This window comes from Brassica napus, chromosome C9, assembly GCF_020379485.1.
Source record: "Brassica napus cultivar Da-Ae chromosome C9, Da-Ae, whole genome shotgun sequence".
In the NCBI taxonomy this organism is placed as follows: domain Eukaryota; kingdom Viridiplantae; phylum Streptophyta; class Magnoliopsida; order Brassicales; family Brassicaceae; genus Brassica; species Brassica napus.
Genome location: NC_063452.1, coordinates 8,181,242 through 8,203,307, shown reverse-complemented (window position 1 = coordinate 8,203,307; position 22,066 = coordinate 8,181,242). Strand labels below are relative to the sequence as shown.

At 36.9% G+C, this 22,066-nt stretch overlaps 3 protein-coding genes and 1 pseudogene across 3 annotated transcripts; 2 read left to right on the top strand and 2 right to left on the bottom strand.

The window, feature by feature from the left end:
* Positions 1-27: 27 nt before the first annotated feature.
* LOC106351486 (sugar transport protein 7-like) lies at positions 28-4,040 on the bottom strand. The gene is made up of 4 exons (XM_048768583.1): positions 3,686-4,040; positions 1,478-1,797; positions 734-1,360; positions 28-652 (listed from the first exon to the last, which is right to left on the bottom strand). The coding sequence occupies exons 1-4, from the start codon at positions 3,798-3,800 to the stop codon at positions 239-241; spliced, it is 1,476 nt and encodes a 491-aa protein (XP_048624540.1). The 5' UTR covers positions 3,801-4,040; the 3' UTR covers positions 28-238.
* A 3,002-nt stretch (positions 4,041-7,042) lies between these two features.
* Positions 7,043-15,531, top strand: LOC106347043 (zinc finger CCCH domain-containing protein 19). The gene is made up of 10 exons (XM_048768577.1): positions 7,043-9,401; positions 9,511-9,590; positions 10,649-10,836; positions 11,255-12,125; positions 12,211-12,338; positions 12,521-12,580; positions 12,688-12,738; positions 12,912-12,982; positions 13,169-13,320; positions 13,416-15,531. The coding sequence occupies exons 1-10, from the start codon at positions 7,186-7,188 to the stop codon at positions 15,257-15,259; spliced, it is 5,661 nt and encodes a 1,886-aa protein (XP_048624534.1). The 5' UTR covers positions 7,043-7,185; the 3' UTR covers positions 15,260-15,531.
* Positions 15,532-15,742: 211 nt separating this feature from the next.
* On the bottom strand, positions 15,743-17,056 carry LOC106349967 (annotated as a pseudogene).
* LOC106347042 (protein FMP32, mitochondrial) lies at positions 17,046-18,969 on the top strand. Its single transcript, XM_013786528.3, has 7 exons — positions 17,046-17,388; positions 17,490-17,621; positions 17,700-17,759; positions 18,144-18,220; positions 18,318-18,374; positions 18,500-18,566; positions 18,657-18,969. The coding sequence occupies exons 1-7, from the start codon at positions 17,203-17,205 to the stop codon at positions 18,774-18,776; spliced, it is 699 nt and encodes a 232-aa protein (XP_013641982.1). The 5' UTR covers positions 17,046-17,202; the 3' UTR covers positions 18,777-18,969.
* Positions 18,970-22,066: the final 3,097 nt, after the last annotated feature.

Here is a 22,066-nt window from a genome sequence, read left to right as displayed (position 1 = left end):
AGATTAAAACAAACTTAACCGTACGTGTGCGAGAAAAATATACTTTTTTAGAACAATGATAAAAAGATATATACATTTTTGAGGGAAAAAATGCAAAAGTTATTAGTAATGCAGCAGAAACTGTAATGAATTTGAAAACATTTGTACATAATCAATTATTAGGTTAGATGGAAATGGTTTTCCTTACTGTAGTTCTAGGCAAACTGCTTTAGTGCTTTGTACACGGCTGGTCTTATAGCTAGTTTTCAGGCAACATTTTCTTCCAGAACCAATGTTTGGTCCAAATGAGTGACATATCTTCAATTGGCACTCCTTTGGTCTCAGGCAACATGAAGTAGACAAAGATGGTCATCACAGAAACGCAACAAGCAAATAAAAGAAAAATACCAAACTTGAGTGCACATAGGAGGTAAAGAAAAGCCTGAGCCACGATGAAGGTGAAGAGGAGATTGACAGCAACGGTGATACTCTGCCCTGCGGAACGGATGGCCAAGGGAAACAATTCACTCGGTACAGTGTAGCCAAGAGGACCCCATGACCATCCGTATCCGAGAACAAAGAGTGAAAAGAAGATGACCAACATGATGGAGTATCCTTTTGACAGCTCTTGGCTGTCACCAAGTTTCAATCCCAAGATCACCGAGACTATGATCTGCGTCCAAACATGAGTTGCATTGGTGAATCGGTGATGATTGTAGGGTCAGTAAATAAAAAAGGTTGATGATCTTCTTACCTGGCAGGTGATCATTTGTAATCCGCCGCTTAAGAGCAGAGGTCGTCGTCCTAGCTTGTCCACTAACCCGATAGAAACAAAAGTCGAAAGAACAAGGACAAACCCTAATAGAACTCCCGAGTAGAGCAAAGAGTTTTCCCCAAATCCCATCGTGAGGAACATAACAGGCGCGTAAAAGAGAATGCAGTTCACGCCAGTGAGAATCTGAAACATAGGCATGAGAACCGCCATGACAAGCTGAGGCCTGTGGCGTTTCTCCAGAATGTCTCTAAAAGGATGCTTGATGGAGTTTGCCAAGAGGCTGGCATCTATCAGATCTTGAAACTCGGCGTCGACGTTACTAGTTCCCCTTAGCTTCTCGAGGACATGGCGGCCTTTTTCAGCCAACCCTCTTTGGATCAAGCTGTTGGGAGTCTCGGGAAGGAAGTAGCCTCCGAGAGACATGAGCAGAGCTGGAAAAGCAGCTGTACCAAGAGCCAGCCTCCATCCCCAAGGACTAAGCTTCTGCGTCACGTAACTGATCATGTTGGCTGAAAAGATCCCAAGAGTTGTTGCCAACTGAAACAAAACGCTGAGAGCACCTCTTATATGGGTTGGTGACACCTCTGATAAGTAAACAGGAACTGCCTGTAATTAAAAAAAAAGAGATAATATCTAGTCAGGTAATTAAAGATTCTGTGTTTTTTTCGTTACACATTTATTTTATTTTATTTTATTTTTACACATTAAATTCTCTCACACAACCTGGGATTCAAATCCTACTCCAAAGCCTAGCATGATCCGTCCGAGAAGAAGCATGGGGAGGTTGATCGAACCAGCGTTCACAGCAGCTCCAACTAGGAAGAAGATCCCAGCGCAGATGATGCTTACACGACGTCCATATTTTCTAGTGATTGGTGAGGCCACAAGAGTGGCAACCAAACCAGCAATGTAGAGTGATGAGTTGAATGCGGCAAGTCCTTGATCGTTGAACTTGCAATAGTTATTTTCATGAGCGTTTCTCCTTTTGGCATACACGTTGGAGAAAAACTCCCTAAGGAAGTCATCCGTCGACGTGACACCACCTGTAAAGTACAGCCAAAGCCCTTGAGTGACTCAAGATCCAAACCCAAAAAATCTGAGATAGCCAAATGGATCTTGTAGGTTGGTAGGTTGGTATAAAATCAGGTGGGACTCAAAATATGAAACATGGAAAGAAAAAAACCCACAACCAAATCGAACTCGGACCAAAAAATTAGAACTTAGAGCTGTAAAATTATTTTGATGAATGGTATAATATATCTACTAGATTTTGATCCGCGCAACCGCGCGGGTGTTTGTTTTTACTTTTCTATATATAAATTATTGTTTTTAAACATTAGTGGTATATATTTTTAACGTTAATCATATAGTTAAATGTTTATATAACTATTTCAAATACAATAATTTTATAATTTGCATGTTATAATTAATCAATTATTTAAAACCGTATATATTTTCACTTCTCATTATATATTTATCTTATTGTATTTGCATTTAGTTATTAAGAAAATTAATATATTCATGAGAAAACATATTTAAAAATTATTTTGTATTTAATTTATGCTAAATTCTGATCTGTGTTTCAAAACTGTATTTTTTTCTAATATTTTTATGCTTATTCATTTTAGATAATATATTATTGTATATACAAAAGTCTAACATATGTTAATTTTTAGACATGTATTATATGGTTTGCTAATTTTAAGTCGTTCTATCATCATATTATATTTTTAAATAAATAATTTATATTTATGAAAATAAAATTTATAAATTTATCAATTGAATATACTTTTATCATATTTATTTAAGTTTAATAATTATATTTTAACATGATCATGACTGTAAAGTAGATAAAATAGGATTTAATTTATTTATTTTTCATTTTATAAACGATAACTTAAAATACATTAAATTCTTGTTAAAATATTTTTACACAGATTTATTAGAATTTTTAAAATATAATTATAAACACATCTTACCAACATATTAGATTTTATTTTTGAACATAAATATTTTATACTGACGAAAACAAAATTTAAAATTTTTATAAATTTAATAAAAATTTATTATATTTAGCTCAATATAATAATTTTCTTTTAATATGATTGATTATGATTATATAATATATAAAATATTACAGAATATTTTATTTTTCATTTTATAAATGATTACTTAATTTATTAATGTATAATAACATTTCAAAATAATTTCAAAATTAGTGAAAATATGTAAATATAATTTCGAAAATGAAGATCTTCTAAAAATCTTTTAAAACAAATTTGTTAGAATTTTAAAATAAATATATTTATATTTAAAATGAAAAGATATCAAAAGATATTATGATTAAAGTATTTTATAGATTCTATGTATTATTAGTCTTAATAAAATATATTTAATAAGATTTTTAAGTGATGGTCCAAATTAAAAAAAATTCACACATGAAAGAAGTCATGACTTCTATTTTAATATATAAGATATATACACGAACTCAAAGTATTATTAACAGAACTGGAATGGGTACAATAAAAAACCCAAAACCGAATATTCTCGTAAAGACCTGGAAAATCCTATCAAAAGATTCAAATTAGTATCCAAAATGAGTATTTGAAATCTAAATAAGTATCTTAAATATTTAATTTTAGGTTTATTTTTATATGATATCTGAAAATACCCGGATCCAAATTATTATTATTAAGCGAACACAAAATAAATTCAGATCCATAATAGATCTAATATAGAGAAAGAATATAGCTGAATATATATATATATATATATATATATATATATATATATGTATGATAATATGATGAAGCCTGAATGCCTAAGAAGTTAATTCGTAAAAATCAAAAAAAAAAAACACTGAATTGTTCTTTAACGCCCATGCCTACTTCGGTAGTTTAAGACACTTGAGCACTAATTTTTTACTAGTACCTGCGACTCCGATGTCATATCCAAACATGCATCCACCAATGGCCGCAATAAGGCAAGTTATGGTGACGAACCCGGTGGTCTTCCCTTGGTATTGCTCTGCTCTCTCATTTGCCATTTTTTTATGTGCTCCTTCGTCTACGTACTAATTATTTGGCTTACATTAAATGATAATCTCTTCAAATTCTCAAGCCTGCGAGAACAAACGAACAAATAAAAAGTTACACTAACACCTTCGTTTTATGTTACCCGTGTTATGTGGCTCGTTTCATTTTGTTTTTATCAAGTTGGTTTCCTCTTGCGTATTGGGCGTTTGATCAACTTGTGTGTTGGTAGAATGTTAGCTTTGATTAGAAACAAGTGTTTTTGGTTTTTTCTGATCTTGTCTTCATGCTATTTGCATGTATTTCTATTTCGATGATTTATTTTTTTTTTAATTATGAGAGGAAACTCCACGGAATAAATGTGGGTTGTAGGGAAGTTCTTCACAATTCCTTATCTATTTACATTATTTTGAGAGCGAATAAACTATTTTTTAAAACAATATGCTTACATATAGAATGATTATAAGAACATGATTTCCTACAAAATTGCATTGTGTAGCTTTAAATATGAGTAATGATGCAATGACAACAATATCGTTGGAGATGTAAATTTGAGTCCACAATTTTAAGTCAATAAAATTTGAATGAAGTTCAGAAGCAAAAGAAATAAAGAGAAAGTATATATTAATAAATGCCGAACTCTTTATTAAAAAAAATTATATTATAAATAGAAAACTTGATAAACAGAGATACAAAGTTGAGTATAAGCCTGATTTTGACTAAAATTACCTAGATTCAAATATCCTAGTACTAGCTTCACATCACCACCAAGCCGACAGATTCTGCTAGACTATTCCAAAATCTCTAGATAACTAATTCACGTTCTCAACCGTTGTCGTGTTTATTAAATTGTTAATATTAATGTTAACTGAAAACAAAAAAAATGTAATTCAAATAGTTTAGTACTGCCTTCGCATCAACCACCAAGTCGGCGCATTCCGGTATACTATTCCAAAATTTCTATATAGCTAGTTCACGTTCAACCGTTATATGAAATCAACTTTATAGAAAAATCAACGTTATAGAATAAATCTTCACTAGCCGATATAAGTTTCAGGAGAATGCAAATTTCGTTTTAGTGAGAATTGAGATGGATCGGATCAGTTGAAGATCATAAAAATATATTTGAAGCCTTCTTTGAAGATGTCTGAAGATTTTGTACTTTTTATTCCACTAGTAAATCTTTGATTTTATCAATCCATCGAGATTTAAGTGTTTTAGTTATTTCAGTTGATGCTTTAGCAAAAGAGGAATATGGATCAGTTAGGAAGAGCTTTTAGTGATAATCGGAGAAGGCGACCAGAGTACTTGTGTTTTGCGTTGTCGGATACATAATATCTACAAAGCGGTTGGTTTACGATTTTTTTTTAACGCTGATTTATTATGATATTACAATTATGAGAAATATTACATAGATGATTCGATAACCAACAATACTACATGTCTTATGAGGATCTATACCTAACTGCATCACCTGAACCGTCCTATGAAAGATCCACGCCTGGTTAGAACTTGCACCATGTTGAAGATCCATTGTAAGTCTTTTTTCCGTAGTCTATATAATTGTTTAATAAATCATACTCGCCATCTATTTTCATAGTTAACTCTTTGACCTGCTGCTACTGTATGTTAGTATGGTTATAGTGTTGATAGATGGTTTGTTATCTCTTTACTGCTATTAGCTGTTCCTATTTTTAATAAGATTCTAGCGAGAAACATACATGTAGTGTATGTGCCTCGCCGTAGGATTTCTCCGGAAATTAAAATATGGACTTCCTATTATATGTAATCTGCAAGAAATTGCATAGCCTGCGATTCGAACCCTAAATTTGGATGTAGAAGTATTTGAACTTTAACCATTAGACTATGATGTTTCCACAGGGAAAAAAAAAAATCTGCAAAACGGTTTATCTTTTCCCTATGTAGTGACATGTGTCAAAACTTTTTCTATTTGCTTATCCGGGTTTATCAAATTATTAAACTACGTCCATTATTTTGTTCTAGCCCGTAGCACATTGGGCTTTAATACTAATGTAAACTAGATTAAGACCCGCGTTTTGCGCGGAATAAACATTATATATACAAATTATTTTATGTATTATATGTTCTTACATATTATGAAATTATAAATATATATTAAATAATTAAAAGTCAGTAACTATTAAATATATAATTAAATTGGTGCGAACGTATAAATCAATTTTATTAATCCAAACATTTAAAACAAAATATTTGATAGGATATGTAATTAAATTTAAATGATATTAACATACATAGTATATTTTTAATATTAATGTCTATTTTTTTTTAAGTGATGCTTTCTACTCATATGTTTTTTTTTATCATGTGTATTTTTAATACCAAAAACTTTAAATTACTGATAACAAAATTTTTATTGTGAGATTAATAATTTTAGTAATTGATAATTAAAAAAAATTTATCAATGTTAGTTCAAAACTTTTATCAAAAAAATTATTCAAAGTAAATTTTGAAACTAAAATATTTATTTATTCAATATGGTTTATAGTTTAATTTAGAATGATATATATATATATATATATATATTTAAATCTTAATGATTAATTAAATTAGACTTTTACTTATACGATTTTGTAATCATTTATATTTTGTCATAACAAAAATTTTAAACCATAGATCGCAAAATTTGAATGTGAGACTTTTAACAGTTTTAGTGATTTATAGTCATTTTTTAAAATTCAAAATATAACATATACAGAAAAATCTAAATTTTTATAATATGGTTATTGTGTTTTTAAAAAAAAATATTTTAATAATTTTAAATTAAACAAATTTGATAGAATATATATTTTTTTATAGATCTTTATTATTCAAAATCATTAATTGTCATATATACTTTACCCACATTAGGCAATTCCGTAATCTTTATTTAAGAAAATAATAAATGACATTAATAATGAATTTATGGTTAGTTTAATAAAAAACTTATTATATAATTAGATGGACCATCATCATAGTGATGACATGTGGCTACAAAAAGAAGTTGTAATGTTTCACAAATAATATATATAGGAGATTGAAAACGAAAAATGTAACGATAATCAATCTCGCGGAAGAGCAAACAAAAGTAAGGGTGAAGAAAAGAGGTCGAACCTGAGACATTGAAGACTCCCACCACATCGTCTATAGTTCCAAACCAACCGACCTCGATAAAGTTTTCGTATGACCTAGAAATTAGTAAATATAACATGTATCTAATGTGGTTGCTACACCTGAAAATGTTCTTGCAAAAAAAAAAAACAAAAAACAAAATCATCCTCTAGAAAACCCTAAAAAGGCTTTCAGATCTTTTCCTCTTTTTAATTTGTGATTTTATGGACGACTGTTGTAGCCGGCGAAGCTGATCCCTATTTATCGCATATGGATTCCGACTCGGCGAAAGCTTCCGTTGAGTCGATGCGAGATGACCCCGAATGTATTCGTGTTTCGAACGACCCTAATCTCACAGGACCGTGCGGCGAATCTTCCGCTGCCGCCGAGGAAGGAGGCGGGTGCGATGGAGCTACGGGTGCGAAAGGAATTGATGCGGTTGACACCGCCGCTGCGGTTTTGAATCCCGTCGCTGAGATGAGTGGTGTGGTTGATGCCGTTTCCGCAGACCTGTCTCCGGCGGCCGCCGAGGGAGGCGGAGGAGGAGGAGAAGAGGATGCGGGTTTCGTTGCTCAGGAGTGCGGTTCCTTGGATTTGGTTGGCGGTAGCGCTGCGGTGGAGGTGGTTCCTCCGGTGGTTGGTGAAGGAGGAGAAGAGGACCGTGCGGCTAAGCAGAGTGACTCAGCAGCTAATTTGTTAGGGTTAGGAAGTGAAAAGGTTTCGATTTCAGGAGAAGAACCTCCATCACTTGACCTTCCAGCTTCCGAGGTAAACGGAGATGATTCTCTGAGAGAGGGAAGCCAAGAGGTAGTTTGTGGAGGTATGGCCGATGAGAAGAGTAGTCAGGCGATAGAGAGTAAGTTAGGGCAGGACACAGAGTCCGAAAAGGAAAAGGTTGATGTCATGGAGGAGGACACTGCAGCTCAAGCTGCCTCTTTGGAAGATATAGTTAGTGTTGACATAGATATTCCCGATGTTAAAGATGTAGCTAGCGTGGCTGGTTTTACTGAAATTTCATCTCAGGATAAAGGTTTAGGCGATTCAGTTCCTTTAGAGCGAGGGCCTTTAAAAGAGTTGCAAATTGGTGAAGAAGCTAGAGATCTGACAGATGAAGATGCAAAAGAAGACATGGATGTCGCAGGAGGTGCTATGGGTAATCAGTTATTGAAGAAAACTGAGGAGGAAGAAAAGCCTGTCTTGGAGATCAAAACTAAGCCCCAAGATGTGGATGATGTGGCTAATGAGGGTTCAGAAAAAAATGAGACTCGAGTGGGTGAATCGTCTGTAGATAAGGAAACTGTTATGGATGATGTCAAAGAAGATTTTGAGAAGGATCCAGAAGCTGGTAAATCAGTGGGCATGCATGTACCAGAGTCTGCAGAAGAAGTGGAAACATATGTTAAATATGGTGATGGGATAGAGGAAGAAGGTGAAGGAATGGCTGGTGTAGGTGAAGCAGAACTGACAGTTGATTTGGAGGAAACCCAAAAACTATCCGAGGAACTGGCTAAAGTAGACGAAACAAAGATTGCTGAAGCATCCGAAGAAACAGGGACAGTGATCAGACATGAGGATGAGGAGAAAATGGATGACATGACTGATATGGCGGAAGATGTGAAAATCCATGGAGACTCCTCGATAGCTGATATTGAGGGCGGGAGGGAAGATCTTGAAGAGATGGGAGTGACAGAAGCACTGGAGGAGACTGTTACGGATAAAGTGGAGGGAGCAAAAATTGATGAAGTGTCAGAAGAAACAGAGACAAGGATCGAAGATGAGGATCAGGAAAAGGATGATGACATGGCTGATGTGAAAACACATGGAGACTCCTTGGTGGCTGATATTGAGGAGGGGAAGGAAATTCAGGAAGAGATGGGATTAGCAGAAATGACAGAGACACAGGAGGAGACTGTTGAGGGTAAAGCAGTCAGAACAAAAGTTGCTGAAGCATCAGAAGAAACAGAGACAAGGTCCGTAGATGTGGATCAGGAGAAAGATGAAAACATGATGGATGTGAAAACTCTTGGAGACTCATCGGTAGCTGATACTGAGGAGGAGAAGAAAAGACAGGAGGAGATGGGAATGGCAGAAATGACAGAGACACAAGAGGAGACTGTTGAGGGTAAAGTAGACGGAACAAAAGCTTCTGAAATGTCAGAAGAAACAGAGGCAAGGACCGAAGATGAGGATGAGGAGAAAGATGAAAACATGACTGATGCGGAAACGCATGTAGACTCCTCATTAGCTGATATAGAGGAGGGGAAGGAAAGTCAGGAAGAGATAGAAATGACAGAACTAACAGCGACACAGGATGAGAGTGTAACGGCTGAGACGGGGGATGAAGATGCAGAGGACGTCGAGGAAGAAAATAAGGGTGTTGGAGGAAAGAGGAAGCGGGTGCGAAATACAAAGACGGGAAAGAAGAAAGAGGAAGATGTTTGTTTCATATGCTTTGATGGGGGTGACCTTGTCCTTTGTGACCGCAGGTAAACTTACATTTGTAGTTCATGTGCTCTTTTCTCCTTCTTTCTTCTGGTCCCTTTAACAGATGATAACTTTTGTTGTATTTAAATGTACGATTATGTTGGCTTGCAGGGGTTGCCCAAAAGCTTACCACCCTTCCTGTGTAAATCAAGACGAGGATTTTTTCCGGTCAAAGGGTAAATGGAACTGTGGTAAGTTTTTCTCTATTTAATCAGTGAATATAGTTCAGGAAAACATGATGCATAATCTGCTAAAATTTCTCTGAGTGGTGTATGTATATTGTTTACCTTAGTTATATACAGTGTCTTTAACATTGTTACTTTTTTAGAAATCATAATGGTATATGTTTTTTATCTGTCATTCTGATTATGATTTTTATTGCAATTTCTTGGTAATTCGAGCTTTTTGTTTCTTCTTTCGTTTGAGTTCCTGGCTAATAGTATGCATTTATCCTAAATCCTTTTTTCCTTTACTCCTCTCAGATTATAAGGTTGAAATTTTAGTTGAAAGTTATTTTCTATTGCTTTTGTTTTGCACATCGTATTTCATTCCATGTCTTTCCTTATTGAATTTTTCTTTAGTCTCAAGCCTTTTGTACCACTGTCAAATGCTACACAGGCAAAGGCAACTGATTGCTATCAAGGCTGTGTAGTCTTTGAAATTCCCCAAGAACTTGTCAACGGTGGCTTTTAGTTGATTCGCTGTTGTCAACGGTAGCAGCAGTGGGATCTCTTGTGTCGTTTATTAAGTAATTTTTTTTGAAAATACACTAGCATTGATGCTTTTATATACTTTGGTAGTGGTGACATCGTCACTATAATTCTATCCATTTAAACTTGTTAGGAGAACCTTTTGATATAACGAGAAAGATATTGATTTTTCATTTCTGTTAGGCATCGACTAATTGTTCTCTCTAAGCTATTTTCCCTTTGTACCGATTTGTTGATGATTCGTGTCTTTAGCAATGGGTTCACAATCACTTTTGGTACATATGGTAATAAATAACAGACGCTAATGTAATGTAAGAGCCTATAGAACACTGTGCCGTATCTTAGTATGCCACTGTCCCTCATATATTATAACACATCACATACACTTTCAAGATAGTATAATGTTTGAGTGGTCATTTGTCATACTTCCGTTTGTTTCCTCTCTCTGTATATGTATGTATTTGGAAGCTTAATCTTTGAAGGTCTATTTCTATGTCTCTATAGTAGAACCTAACACAATTTTACATTTTCATGAATAGGATGGCACCAGTGTAGCAAATGTGAGAAAACTGCGACATACTTGTGTTACACATGTGTGTTTTCATTATGCAAGGGCTGCGCCAAGGATGCTGTCTTTTTTTGCATAAGAGGTAATAAGGGTTTGTGTGAAACATGCATGGAGACAATCAAGTTGATAGAAAGAGAGGAGCAGGAAAAGAAGGAGCCGGTATGCTTGATTGAATACACTTTTAGTTTTTTCTTTCTTGTTGATTTTTTTTTTTTTTGTGATTATCTGTTGATAAAACTGATCAAGTACCGCATGAACTTGCTTTTACCGTTTCTCTCATCAAACATTTTGTGGACTAAGCATAGAAAGCTTGATGATACTTACTGATTATGTTTTCTCCTGGAGAATTGCTCTATTGCTTTATGCACGTGTTTATGAGCTTTCAACTTGGTTGATGCATTATAAGCATACGTCTCTGTCTTTTTACTTTGAAATATGACTAATACACTATGAATTTGGTCATCGTTGTTCCACACCGAATAGTTGCTTTTCGTTTATACCTTAGTTTCCACTATCAATTTGACTGTCAGTCTTCTGTTTCTGATACCTCTCACTGAATCCGTTTTGTCTTTTATAGGCGCAGTTGGATTTTGATGACAAGACCAGCTGGGAATCTCTCTTCAAGGATTACTGGATTGATTTGAAAACGCAGCTATCTATAAGTCCAGAGGAACTTGATCAGGCTAAGAGCCCACACAAAGGAAATAAGTCTCATGCTGGTAAACAGGGAACAGCCAGGGAGGTTGACTATGTAACTGATGAAGGATCAGATTCGGATAGTTCTCCAAAAAAGAAGAAGACCAGAAGTCGATCGAAGTCTGGTTCTGCGGAGAAAAACCAATCACCAGCTAATAAAAGCTCGTCAGGTGAAACGTGGGCTTCCAAGGAACTTTTGGATGTTGTCGCGCACATGAGACGTGGTGACAAATCTTTCTTACCTTCCACAGAAGTACATGCGCTCCTGCTGGATTATATAAAAAAATACAATCTTCGTGATCCCCGTCGTAAAAGCCAAGTTGTTTGTGACTCCAGGCTTAAGAATTTGTTCGGGAAATCTCATGTTGGGCACTTTGAGATGTTAAATATCCTTGATACCCATTTCCTTGATAAAGAGCAGCAGCAGGCAGATAATATTCAAGGTAGCATTGTTGATACAGACCCTGACTATGTGGATCTTGATGAAAACGTGGACCATCCAGTGAAAAGTGGGAAGGATAAGAAACGTAAAACACGTAAAAAGGGTGCAAGGAAAGGGCGTCAATCCAATCTTGATGATTTTGCTGCTGTTGATATGCACAACATTAATTTGATATACTTGAGGCGGAGCTTGGTGGAAGATCTACTTGAAGATTCTACAGCATTCGAAGAAAAAGTAGCGAGTGCATTTGTTAGGTTAAGGATATCTGGAAATCAAAAGCAAGATTTATATCGACTGGTTCAAGTTGTTGGTATGTTTAGTTTCCATTTTACAGATTATTTTAATATATGGTTAATTCAAAGGTTGACTCTAATCTCTTTTGGTTTGAAACACAGGCACAAGCAAAGCTCCTGAACCCTATAAAGTTGGCAAAAAAACAACAGACTATGTACTTGAGATATTGAACTTGGACAAAACAGAAGTGATATCCATCGACATTATATCAAATCAAGATTTCACTGAGGTGACACACTCCTCTGCTGATTCGAACTTTAGTTCTTACATAGAATTCTCTTGCATTTGCATATGTTGACAAGCCGAGGAGGCAGTGTTCCTCGTTTCTGAGCGAACCTCTCCTGGTTAGTGAACAGTAATTGTTCAAGAATGCCATATGTTTAACCAATAGCTTCCGTGCAATAATTTCAGGATGAATGCAATCGTCTAAGGCAGAGCATAAAATGTGGATTAATCAACAGGCTGACAGTGGTATGCTTAATATTATTTGAAGTCTGCATATGGTTGCGTCTTAAAATTCTGTCGACGGTCATGCTTTTACTTTTTTAGGTATTCTAATGTCAATTGTTTTTTTTTAGGGTGATATACAAGAAAAGGCCATAGCGCTGCAGGAAGTGAGGGTAAAAAACGTAAGTTGTTAATTATTGTCCTTTTACTCATTATTATACGTTTGGTAAGTGAGCTCTCTAGATTGGGAAACGGAGATTAACTGTAGTACTGTACTAATCTGTCCAGGCAATGTGCATGACTAGTGTTCTATCGTTTCTCTTATGTTTCGAAATTTGTTACTTTTATGATGCAGTTGTTGGACGCAGAGATCCTACGTTTCAGCCATTTGCGTGATCGTGCTAGCGACATGGGCCACAGAAAAGAATATCCTTATCTGTTGAATTTTTTTTAGTTCTTTGTCAAAATGATTATTGCCGATGCTCTGGGAATGTTTCTGTGTGTATGTTTCTGTACTTTGGAAAGAGCATATGATCTGTCATTTGTCGTCAAAAGCATATAATTTCATTATTTTCTGTTCACTTACGTAAGTAATCCTTAACCCGTTGTTACGCTGCGAGAATGTGTTGAGAAAGTGCAACTGCTAAAGTCTCCAGAGGAACGGCAGCGCAGGCTAGAAGAAATTCCAGAAATACATGCTGATCCCAAGATGGACCCAGATTATGAGTCCGAAGACGAAGATGAAAAAGAAGAAAAAGAAAAAGGTTTCGTATAAAAATCAAGTTTTGTTTCTTGCATCTATTGTCTGGCGTTATCTATTCTAACGTTTTTCGATATTTGGCTGTTGTAATGCATCTAGAGAAAAGTCTGAGGAGACGAAGTAGTAGCTTCAACAGAAGAGGAAGAGACCCGATATCGCCACGAAAGGGAGGATTTGGTTCCAATGAATCATGGACTGGCACAAGTAGCTACTCAAGCACAAGCGCAATTCGTGAGTTAAGTAGAAGTTACTCTGGTAGAGGCTCTAATGGAAGAGGAGATTATCTTGGTAGTTCTGACGACAAGGTTAGTGATAGTCTGTGGAATTCAGGTAGAGAAAGAGAAAAAGACATGCAACACTATTTAGGCTCTGAGAAGCCGAGAACTGTTTCTCTCCCCGAACCTCCTCCCAGAAGTTCCCGTGCTGTTGCGCCACCAGAATTGTCTCCTAGAATTGCCCCCGTAATCTCAACGCCACCTCCTCCTGTTGTTCCGCAGCCTACTCCCAAGTCAAATGAGTCAGAGAAAATGTGGCATTACAAGGACCCATCTGGTAAAGTTCAAGGACCTTTTTCAATGGCGCAGCTCCGTAAGTGGAACAACACTGGGTACTTCCCTGCTAAGTTGGAAATCTGGAAAGCCAACGAGTCATCTTTGGACTCTGTTCTCCTGACTGATGCATTGGCTGGGCTGTTTCAGAAGCAAGGCCAGTCGGTGGATAATAGCTACCCGAAAGCTTATTCTGGTCAATCCAGCCAGTCTGAACCCAATATAGGTTCTTCTGCTAGGACCGCTCCATCAGTCCTTGACGTTCCCAAGAATTCTCAGGATACTTGGAGTTCAGGCGGAAGCCTTCCATCGCCTACTCCGACTCAAATGACAACCCCAACGGCAAAAAGGAGAAATTTTGAGAGCAGATGGTCTCCAACCAAGCCTTCTGCACAGTCAGCTGTCCAGTCGATGAGTTTTCCTTCAGCACAATCTGTCCCGAGTCAAGCTTCAAGGACAGATATCCCTGTGGTTGTAAACTCTGCTGGTGAGTTGCAGCCTGGAACCCACCCAATTCCAACACCAGATCGGGCTAACGTTTCTGTTAATCACTATGGTTCTTCTGCTCCTCTTCCATCTCCAACACCGGTTGGCGGAATGCAAAGCTGGGGTAACATGCAGACGGATAAATTTGATTCACATGGTCGTGGAAGAGGTGATGCTCCATTTTCTTCTCAGAATACCTCTGCGTCTTATGGCACCACAACTCCAAGTGCTCTCACCTCGCAAAGTCAACCAGGGTTTCCAGCATCTGATCCATGGAGGGCTCCAGTTCCAAGCCAATCAAATACTCAGACTCAGGCGCCAGCATGGGGTATGAACAACAGTCAAAACTCGGGACAACCTCAGGCTCCAACAAACCAAAACAGCAGCTGGGGTCAAGCGACTGTTGTAAATCCAAACATGGGATGGGCTGGTCCTCCTCAAGCTGGAATGAGCGTAAACTGGGCTGCATCTTCGGTTCCACCAACTGGTCAGGGAATGCCTAATCCTGGATGGGGCGGGCCCGCCCAAGTACAACAACCACAAGCTTATTCGGCAAACTCCGGGTGGGGTGTAACAGGCCAAACTCAATCCCAAGCCCAAGTTCAAGCTCCAGGGATTAGTACAAGCTCTGGATGGATGCAGACAGGTCAAGGGATGCAGTCTGGGAACAGTAATCAAAACTGGGGAACTCAAAACCAGTCAGCAATGCAAAGCGGTGGGTCAGGAGGGAACCAAACTGGTTACTGGGGAAACCAACAGAACCAGAATGGAGATTCTGGGTATGGTTGGAATAGGCAGTCAAGTGGAAGTGGTGGGCATAACAACTTCAAAGGGCAAAGAGTATGCAAGTTCCATCGAGAAAATGGAAATTGCAGGAAAGGAGCAGCCTGCACTTACCTCCACAACTAAACCAGCTTTTCTCAGTCTCCTCCTGTTTTTGGGTGATGTTTGCTGCATCCTAAAAAGCAGTTTTAGGCGTTTTAGACACACTATGCACAAGAGTCTTTTGTTGAGAGCCTTTCACTCATAATTAGCTTGAAATGTTTCTTTGTTTTTGGGGGTTAAGAGCTTAGTACTGAAATGTCGTGGTGGTGAATATGGTGGTAGAGAATATCCCTCTTGCATATAGTATTTGCTAGACCAACTATATGTTTTCTATCAGTAAACCTCCCTTTAGGAAAGTCTTAATTCACCCCCATACATCAGGTTTCGTATTAAAATATCACTAAGATTTGTTCAAACAAAAAAGTTAAGTTTTCTTTGATTTTCTTAGATAATAATAAAGTTTGACAACATCTTATTCTGTTTCGTAACAGACGCATTATATGATATAAACCAAAGAAGAGCAAACATACCCCCTTTTTATCAACAACTAATGCTCCACACTCGAGTTGTTTAGAACAAACCGGCTGTAAACAAACAAGTTTTGTCCAAAGATGTACGTATAGAACAAAATAAGAAAGATGAGAAAAACTTTTTGAGAAGTCAACGAATTGATCACAAAAATGCCTAACGAAGACTTGCAAATAAAGGTGGTGACAGAAGATAAAACTTCTGTCATTCTATTACATTAAGCGTCCTTTTAGTTAGCAACTCTGATGACAAAATTACACAATTAAACTTTTTAATCCGATCAATTATCGATCAGTGGCTTTCCTTGTAGGCTAGCCTTCACGGTCTCATCGAAGACGAGCCACATGAGAAAACGGCTCACGAGCTGGTTTTGTAACAGGTTTTCTGACGGTTTCAGGTACTCCAAAAACATTCCAAAACCTCAGAGTCTCGTCTCCTGCTGCTTGAGACTACAGTACAAGTACAACCATCCGGACACTGTGTTATAGATAGAACTCTTGATGTATGACCAGAAAGCTCAGCCACTTTCACCATCGATGGGTACTTCCACAGTGTGAGCTGAGACCCATGTCAGCTAAGCAGCTCTCTTTCCTTTGTTGCTCCATAACAGAGAAGAAACTTGGGAGGAACCAGTGTCAACCGAATTCAAGCAAGCCCCTGTCTGAGTGTTCCAGAACTTTATCTTCCTATCTTCTTCACCACCGCCAGACGCAAGCAAATTGCTTTGGAAAGGACACCAAGCGAGAGCTTTAGCTGCAGATGTATGCTGCGTAGAGCTAGAACGATCCCATATGTGTACTAGACTGTCGTTGCCACCACTAGCTCGCCGCTGACCAGATCCTGACCACTTGAGCCCACAAACCTCTTGACAGTGACCCTTGTAACTAGCCATAACGCATGACCTGACGGTCCTGACCCGCACATCATTATTGTACCTCAGCTTTCATTATACAACAAAAGAAGAGTAGGTTTCAAATTAATATATAAAGAATTACACTCAACAGTTTTTGTTTAATATTAAAATTTGTTTGTTTCAAAATATAAGTAGCTTTCATAATTTTATAATTTTTACTTTTATTGGGTATAGTGTGACCAATTAAATAATATATATTTATTTATAATTGGTTTAACCACACCTAATTTAAATATCAAATGTTACTTTTGGAAAAAATAATAATTTTTTTAATATTTATGCAAATAGAGGGAGTATAAAAAAAGTTTAAAGAAGGGAAAAACGAAAAAAAGAAAGAAAAAGACTTTGCGGGCAAGTAAGTAAACGATCGCGTTTTGGTATCACCGGGTTATTAGAATACTGGTCCCGGTCAAAGGGTAAGTATGTAAATTAACATCCATCGCGAGATCAAACCAAACCCCCAAGTGGAAGGAAGAAGAAGAAACCGTTCCCTCAATCTCTTCTTCCTCTCCTCAACTCTCAAAATCAATCAATCAATCAATCGCGATTTTCATTTTCCGGCGAAGAAAAAATCCCCTTGTGATCGATGAACTTGTCGAAGCGCCTGGCTCTGCTAGGAGCTCAATCCGCGCTCTCAATCGCCAGACCCCGAGGCTTGGGCTCCTCCTCCTCCTACGGCTTAATTGATCGTCGCCCCTTCCAGCTCAGGCAAATCTCGGAGCTCACGAAAGTCAATGGGAAGCGTGCTTTCCTCGTCGATACCTTGGCTCTGGTAACGTTACCCTAGATCTAAAAGCTAAGGCAGAGAGTATCAAAGAACATGTTTGATGGAAGCAACGAATCTTAATTGTTTTTGTGTGTTTGAGGGTTTAGGTAAGGAGTCTAGAAGCACAAGGTGTACCATCAAAACAAGCAGAGGCCATTACTTCTGCAATCACTGAGGTGTTGAATGATAGCTTGGAGAATGTCTCCGAGTCCTTTGTTTCCAAGGCTGAGATGCAGAAGGTTTCTTGTTTGCTTTTTGCAATGCAATCGAACTTTTTTTTTTTTTTTTTGTCTTACTTGGTGTCTGTGTGGGTACAGATTGAAATGATTCAAGATTCTAATCTCTCCAAATTTAAATCTGAAGTCAAAAGCTCTCAGGTAACAACGACATATACATTCAGTATCTTGCATATAGTACTTGTTGTTTGTAATTGCTATTGTCGTTTGATACAAAACATTTGTTACTATTGAAAAAGTCGCAATTTAAAACACCATTGCCTCATGTATATTTTTGTTTATGATTACAATACTGGGTTGCTCATTAGTACGTACGTTCACATTTTCATGTCCTCCCTTATATGAATGCTTTCTTCTCATTATGGGCTAGTTTGAGAGGTTGTGTTACTTTTCAATTCTAAGATTTATGGGGACTTTATAAATTTAACACATGATAATCTGTTTTTATCTTCTCTTTCTCTGTGAGTCTTAGGCAGCTTTTTCATATGATGTTGTGTTAAAACTTTTCTTCACTTGGTTTTGCAGGAGCATCATTTTACCGTTTTACAACGCGAGACAGAAAAACTAAGAGGGGATATAGAGAAGATGAGAAGCGAGCTAAGGTTTTGTTCATTTTTATCTACCCTCTCTCACATTCCCAACGTCATCTTGGTATATCTTTTAAACAATCTGAAACTAAGGCATCTTAAGTTGAAACAGGTATGAAATTGATAAGGTAACAGCTGGACAACGTTTGGATTTGAATCTTGAAAGAGGGTATGAAAACTTCCACATTTTCTCACATGACTATTACCATTTTACCAACACTTACATTGGTGGAGGGCGTGAGGTTTTTGAATTATATGGTATAATATGATTGTGATTCTCTTTGTTAATTACAGCCGGATACGTGATGAGCTAGCTAATCAGAATTCAGAAACAACAAACCTCACGAACAAGCTTGACAGAGTATTGCTATCTCCTTTACTCATATAAACTTCTCTTCATGTTTTTGAACTTGGGAAGATTTGATAACACATGATTATTTGTTTGTTGCAGGAAATTCATGCATTGAGAGCTCAGCTAGAAGCGGCCAAATACGAAGTTATCAAATACTGCATTGGTACACTGGTCTCCATTTCAGCAGTGGGACTCGCAGTCCTTCGCATAATGATGTAGTTGAATCTAACCCTTATGACGCTTATATGCTCAAAACAAATGTTGGTGGATTCCCATTTTTTTCACTTGAAACCTCAGTGTCATATTCTTTTTTTCTTTTCTGGCTGAGGAAAAGAGGAAAAAAAAACAGTGTTATTGTATTCGTGATCTCTTGGGCTAATCATCATTCTTACTAGAACAGGTTTTGAATTTACCCCGAGTATTATATTCAATCCACGAATCGTTAGTTTTTACTACTAAATTTCCTCACTGTTTTTTTTCTTCTTATTACTAAGTAACCATGGCAGCTCTGCAGAAGATTTTGATCTTTGTGACATACCAAAAAAGAGCTAGTATCTCAATATCTCATAATTATTATTTTTCTCTAATCTTGATGGCTTCGTTGCTTTCAAGTTACAACCATGCCCCATTTTTTTTTGTTCCTTGATACTACGCTCTTCAAATAGACGATCTCAGCACCTTCAGCTCGTGGACTCTTTCAGAAGTGAGCACAAGGATAGCTATGTGCTCAAGCTCATCTTCACCACAGTTCATGAATCTCTTTCTCCTCACTGTTTGATCTTCACCCATTATACCGCTACCTTCTCCCTTGTCATCTCGTCTGAGCTGTCAAAAAGTAGCAAAAGGTGAATCTAAACTGAGAAACCTAAAAGCGCCGAGACGTCTTCAAGTGTTATTGTTGTTTCTTCTCAAGGGGCAAGGGAAAACGAAAGTTTTTGTGTCAATACACAGAAGTAGCCCTGCCTTCTAAATGATTCTCTTTATTTTTGGTTGTCATAACTGATTAGAAAATTCTAATCCCTCAGGAAGGATACATTGTCACACTGAGCCTTTACTTCAGGAGAATATGCTGAAGGATCTTGATATGGTCAAGAGCAAAAACATATGCATAAGTACTAAAAGAACTCACACCAAAAGATTGAAAATGTGTGAAAATGTTTTCTGTCCCAATGGTTTCTTCCTTTTTCCATTTACACCAACCTCATCATTACTGGTTTGTCTTGTCATTGGTGGTGGCACAAATATGTCGACTACTATAATAAAATTAGAAGAGGATCTGAAGAGTTGTTTTCATCAAATGGAACCAGATTTATAATCTTGCCATTGGTGTCAACTATGACTTTTTTTTTTTTTTTTTTTTTTGATTAACCTGGAGGGACTTCCACCCCCAGGGGCCAACCCCTCGGCGCGAGGCGGACCATTTGGTACTATGAGGAATTAGATATCCCAATTGCCTGGCCAGCGGTTCGAACCCGGGTGCGTATTGAGGCCGAAGCTCTCTCAACACCACCAGGCCAACCCCGCTGGTTACTATGACTTATTGCGGTGTGTGTCCATTAGTTTGCCAAATGATAAGTCCCTTTGGCAAACAATATTGTGATGCATGTAGTCATGGAGACTTCTTTTTTTGTTCTATTTACAACGCTTCAATCAATTTAATATTTGATTTGCGTCGTGATACAAAACCTTATTATTATTTGTTGAGAAAGTGATACAAAACATTATTACAATGTAAAAGATGCACATTACTCTAAACGTTCATACAACCTTCAGTTTTAGATTAAAAAAGACTTTTCTTAGTTAATTTTTTGGTTAAAAGTTTCTAAAAACGAGCTTTTAGTCATTTTTACAAAACATGGCCTTTATAAATTGAATATTGTATATTGAACAGAGTAATCTCACAACTAGTATTTTTAAATTTTTATCACAAAAATAACACTCAAACAGAAAAATTTCCAAAATAGCATTTATGAATTGATCAAAACATTAAATTACACTACATCCTAAAATCTTTTTTTTATCAATACATCCTAAAATCTTAACCCTAATCCTACCTCTTAAACCTAAACCCAAGTAAAAATTAGAAAATGTATTCTAACTTTTTATTAATGATATTTTACAAAATACTCAACAATTTTTACAAAAGCCGGCCTTTATTAAACCTTCTGCTTATGAAATTGAAATAAATGCATTCATTTTCTCTCGATTGGTATTAAAATGTGCTGCTTCCAAAGTTTTATAAACAGAAAAATGGTATTTAACAAATAATCTCGTAACTAAAGTAATTGTGTATTTGTGTACGTAGAAAAAAAGAGTATATTCATCACCTCAGAGTTGAAAGTTGTAAACAACACATAAAAGGACGGTGCGTCTGTGTAAGTATAAAAGCTAACTTCCTCCTCCTCCCTTTGAACGAAACATCCTCAAATACCCAAAACCTCAAGAACGATCCATCAATGACTATTCTTCTCCTTCCTCACCACAAAAGGGATTCCTCTGGCCATTCCTTCTCTGTCGTGAACCTCTCCGATGACGTCATTTCCTCTGACGTTTCTTCTTCCTCCGTCTCACACAGACTCCCACGAAAGATGTCATTGGTGAACGCGTCGCACGCTTCCTCCGTCTCACCTCCTCCGTCTCATCCTCGGTTACTTCCCCGCTCATGAAGATTGTCCTCATCGCGAATCTTGATCTCGGCGTCGCCGATGATAACCTGAGGACGGTTTATCCTCGTGGAGTTAAGTCGCGTTACTCTCTTGGAATCAAGATAGAGGGTTACGTCAACAGCGACGAAGGGGACGAGGAACAATGTGAGGACGAGTACGATGATGAACATTATGATGAGGTGATATCAAGAACCGTGAAGGTAAAGAGAGACAGAATTAGGAAGCGTGGGACGAAAGAGTTCACGAAGCGTGGGTGCGTCTACTGCAAGTACGGGCTCGGCATCAGATTCAGGTGCTGAATGATGTTTTCGATTTCTGTAAATATTCTCAACACGCTTTATAGATCACTTCTTGATTGCTTAGTGAAGAGTGACATTGGATGTTTACTATTTGATCTTTTGTGGTTTTCTGTAAATATGGTGAATATATAATAACTTTTTGTGTGATTTGAAATCTTTAGCAGTTGATCATGATCCCTTATCAGTGAAGAACTGTTAGCTTTTCTTATAATCAAGATCAAGGATTTTAAAAATAAAAAAGAAGTTTTAAGGATCTTATTGGGAAAATGGTTTTAGATTTCAAACCGATTTGTTTTTATTTATTTACGAGTTATATCAACTTCTCATTGATCACTCAGATGCTAGTCAAAATCAAATGATTTAATAATGAATCATTCCTTCATGTAATTGTAGTTGATTAATACTGCATGCATGCATGCATACTCTCACAAGTCAGAAATATATGTCAGTTAAAAAGATTTGGGATCATTAGTCAAAATGGATAATTGGCCCAAATCGCAGGCTTATTAAAAGGCTAACTAGTAATGGCGCACAAATCATTTGG

Excerpts from the sequence above, each read along its gene's own strand:
- LOC106351486 (XM_048768583.1), bottom strand. The coding sequence starts at position 3,800 with ATGGCAAATGAGAGAGCAGAGCAATACCAAGGGAAGACCACCGGGTTC. Across the intron at positions 1,798-3,685 it reads ATATGACATCGGAGTCGCAG|GTGGTGTCACGTCGACGGAT; the intron begins GTACTAGTAAAA and ends TGTACTTTACAG. Across the intron at positions 653-733 it reads TACAAATGATCACCTGCCAG|ATCATAGTCTCGGTGATCTT; the intron begins GTAAGAAGATCA and ends GTTTGGACGCAG.
- LOC106347042 (XM_013786528.3), top strand. The coding sequence starts at position 17,203 with ATGAACTTGTCGAAGCGCCTGGCTCTGCTAGGAGCTCAATCCGCGCTC. Across the intron at positions 17,760-18,143 it reads CTGAAGTCAAAAGCTCTCAG|GAGCATCATTTTACCGTTTT; the intron begins GTAACAACGACA and ends TTGGTTTTGCAG. Across the intron at positions 18,375-18,499 it reads GATTTGAATCTTGAAAGAGG|CCGGATACGTGATGAGCTAG; the intron begins GTATGAAAACTT and ends TGTTAATTACAG.
- LOC106347043 (XM_048768577.1), top strand. The coding sequence starts at position 7,186 with ATGGATTCCGACTCGGCGAAAGCTTCCGTTGAGTCGATGCGAGATGAC. Across the intron at positions 12,126-12,210 it reads TCGACTGGTTCAAGTTGTTG|GCACAAGCAAAGCTCCTGAA; the intron begins GTATGTTTAGTT and ends TTTGAAACACAG. Across the intron at positions 13,321-13,415 it reads AAAAGAAGAAAAAGAAAAAG|AGAAAAGTCTGAGGAGACGA; the intron begins GTTTCGTATAAA and ends TAATGCATCTAG.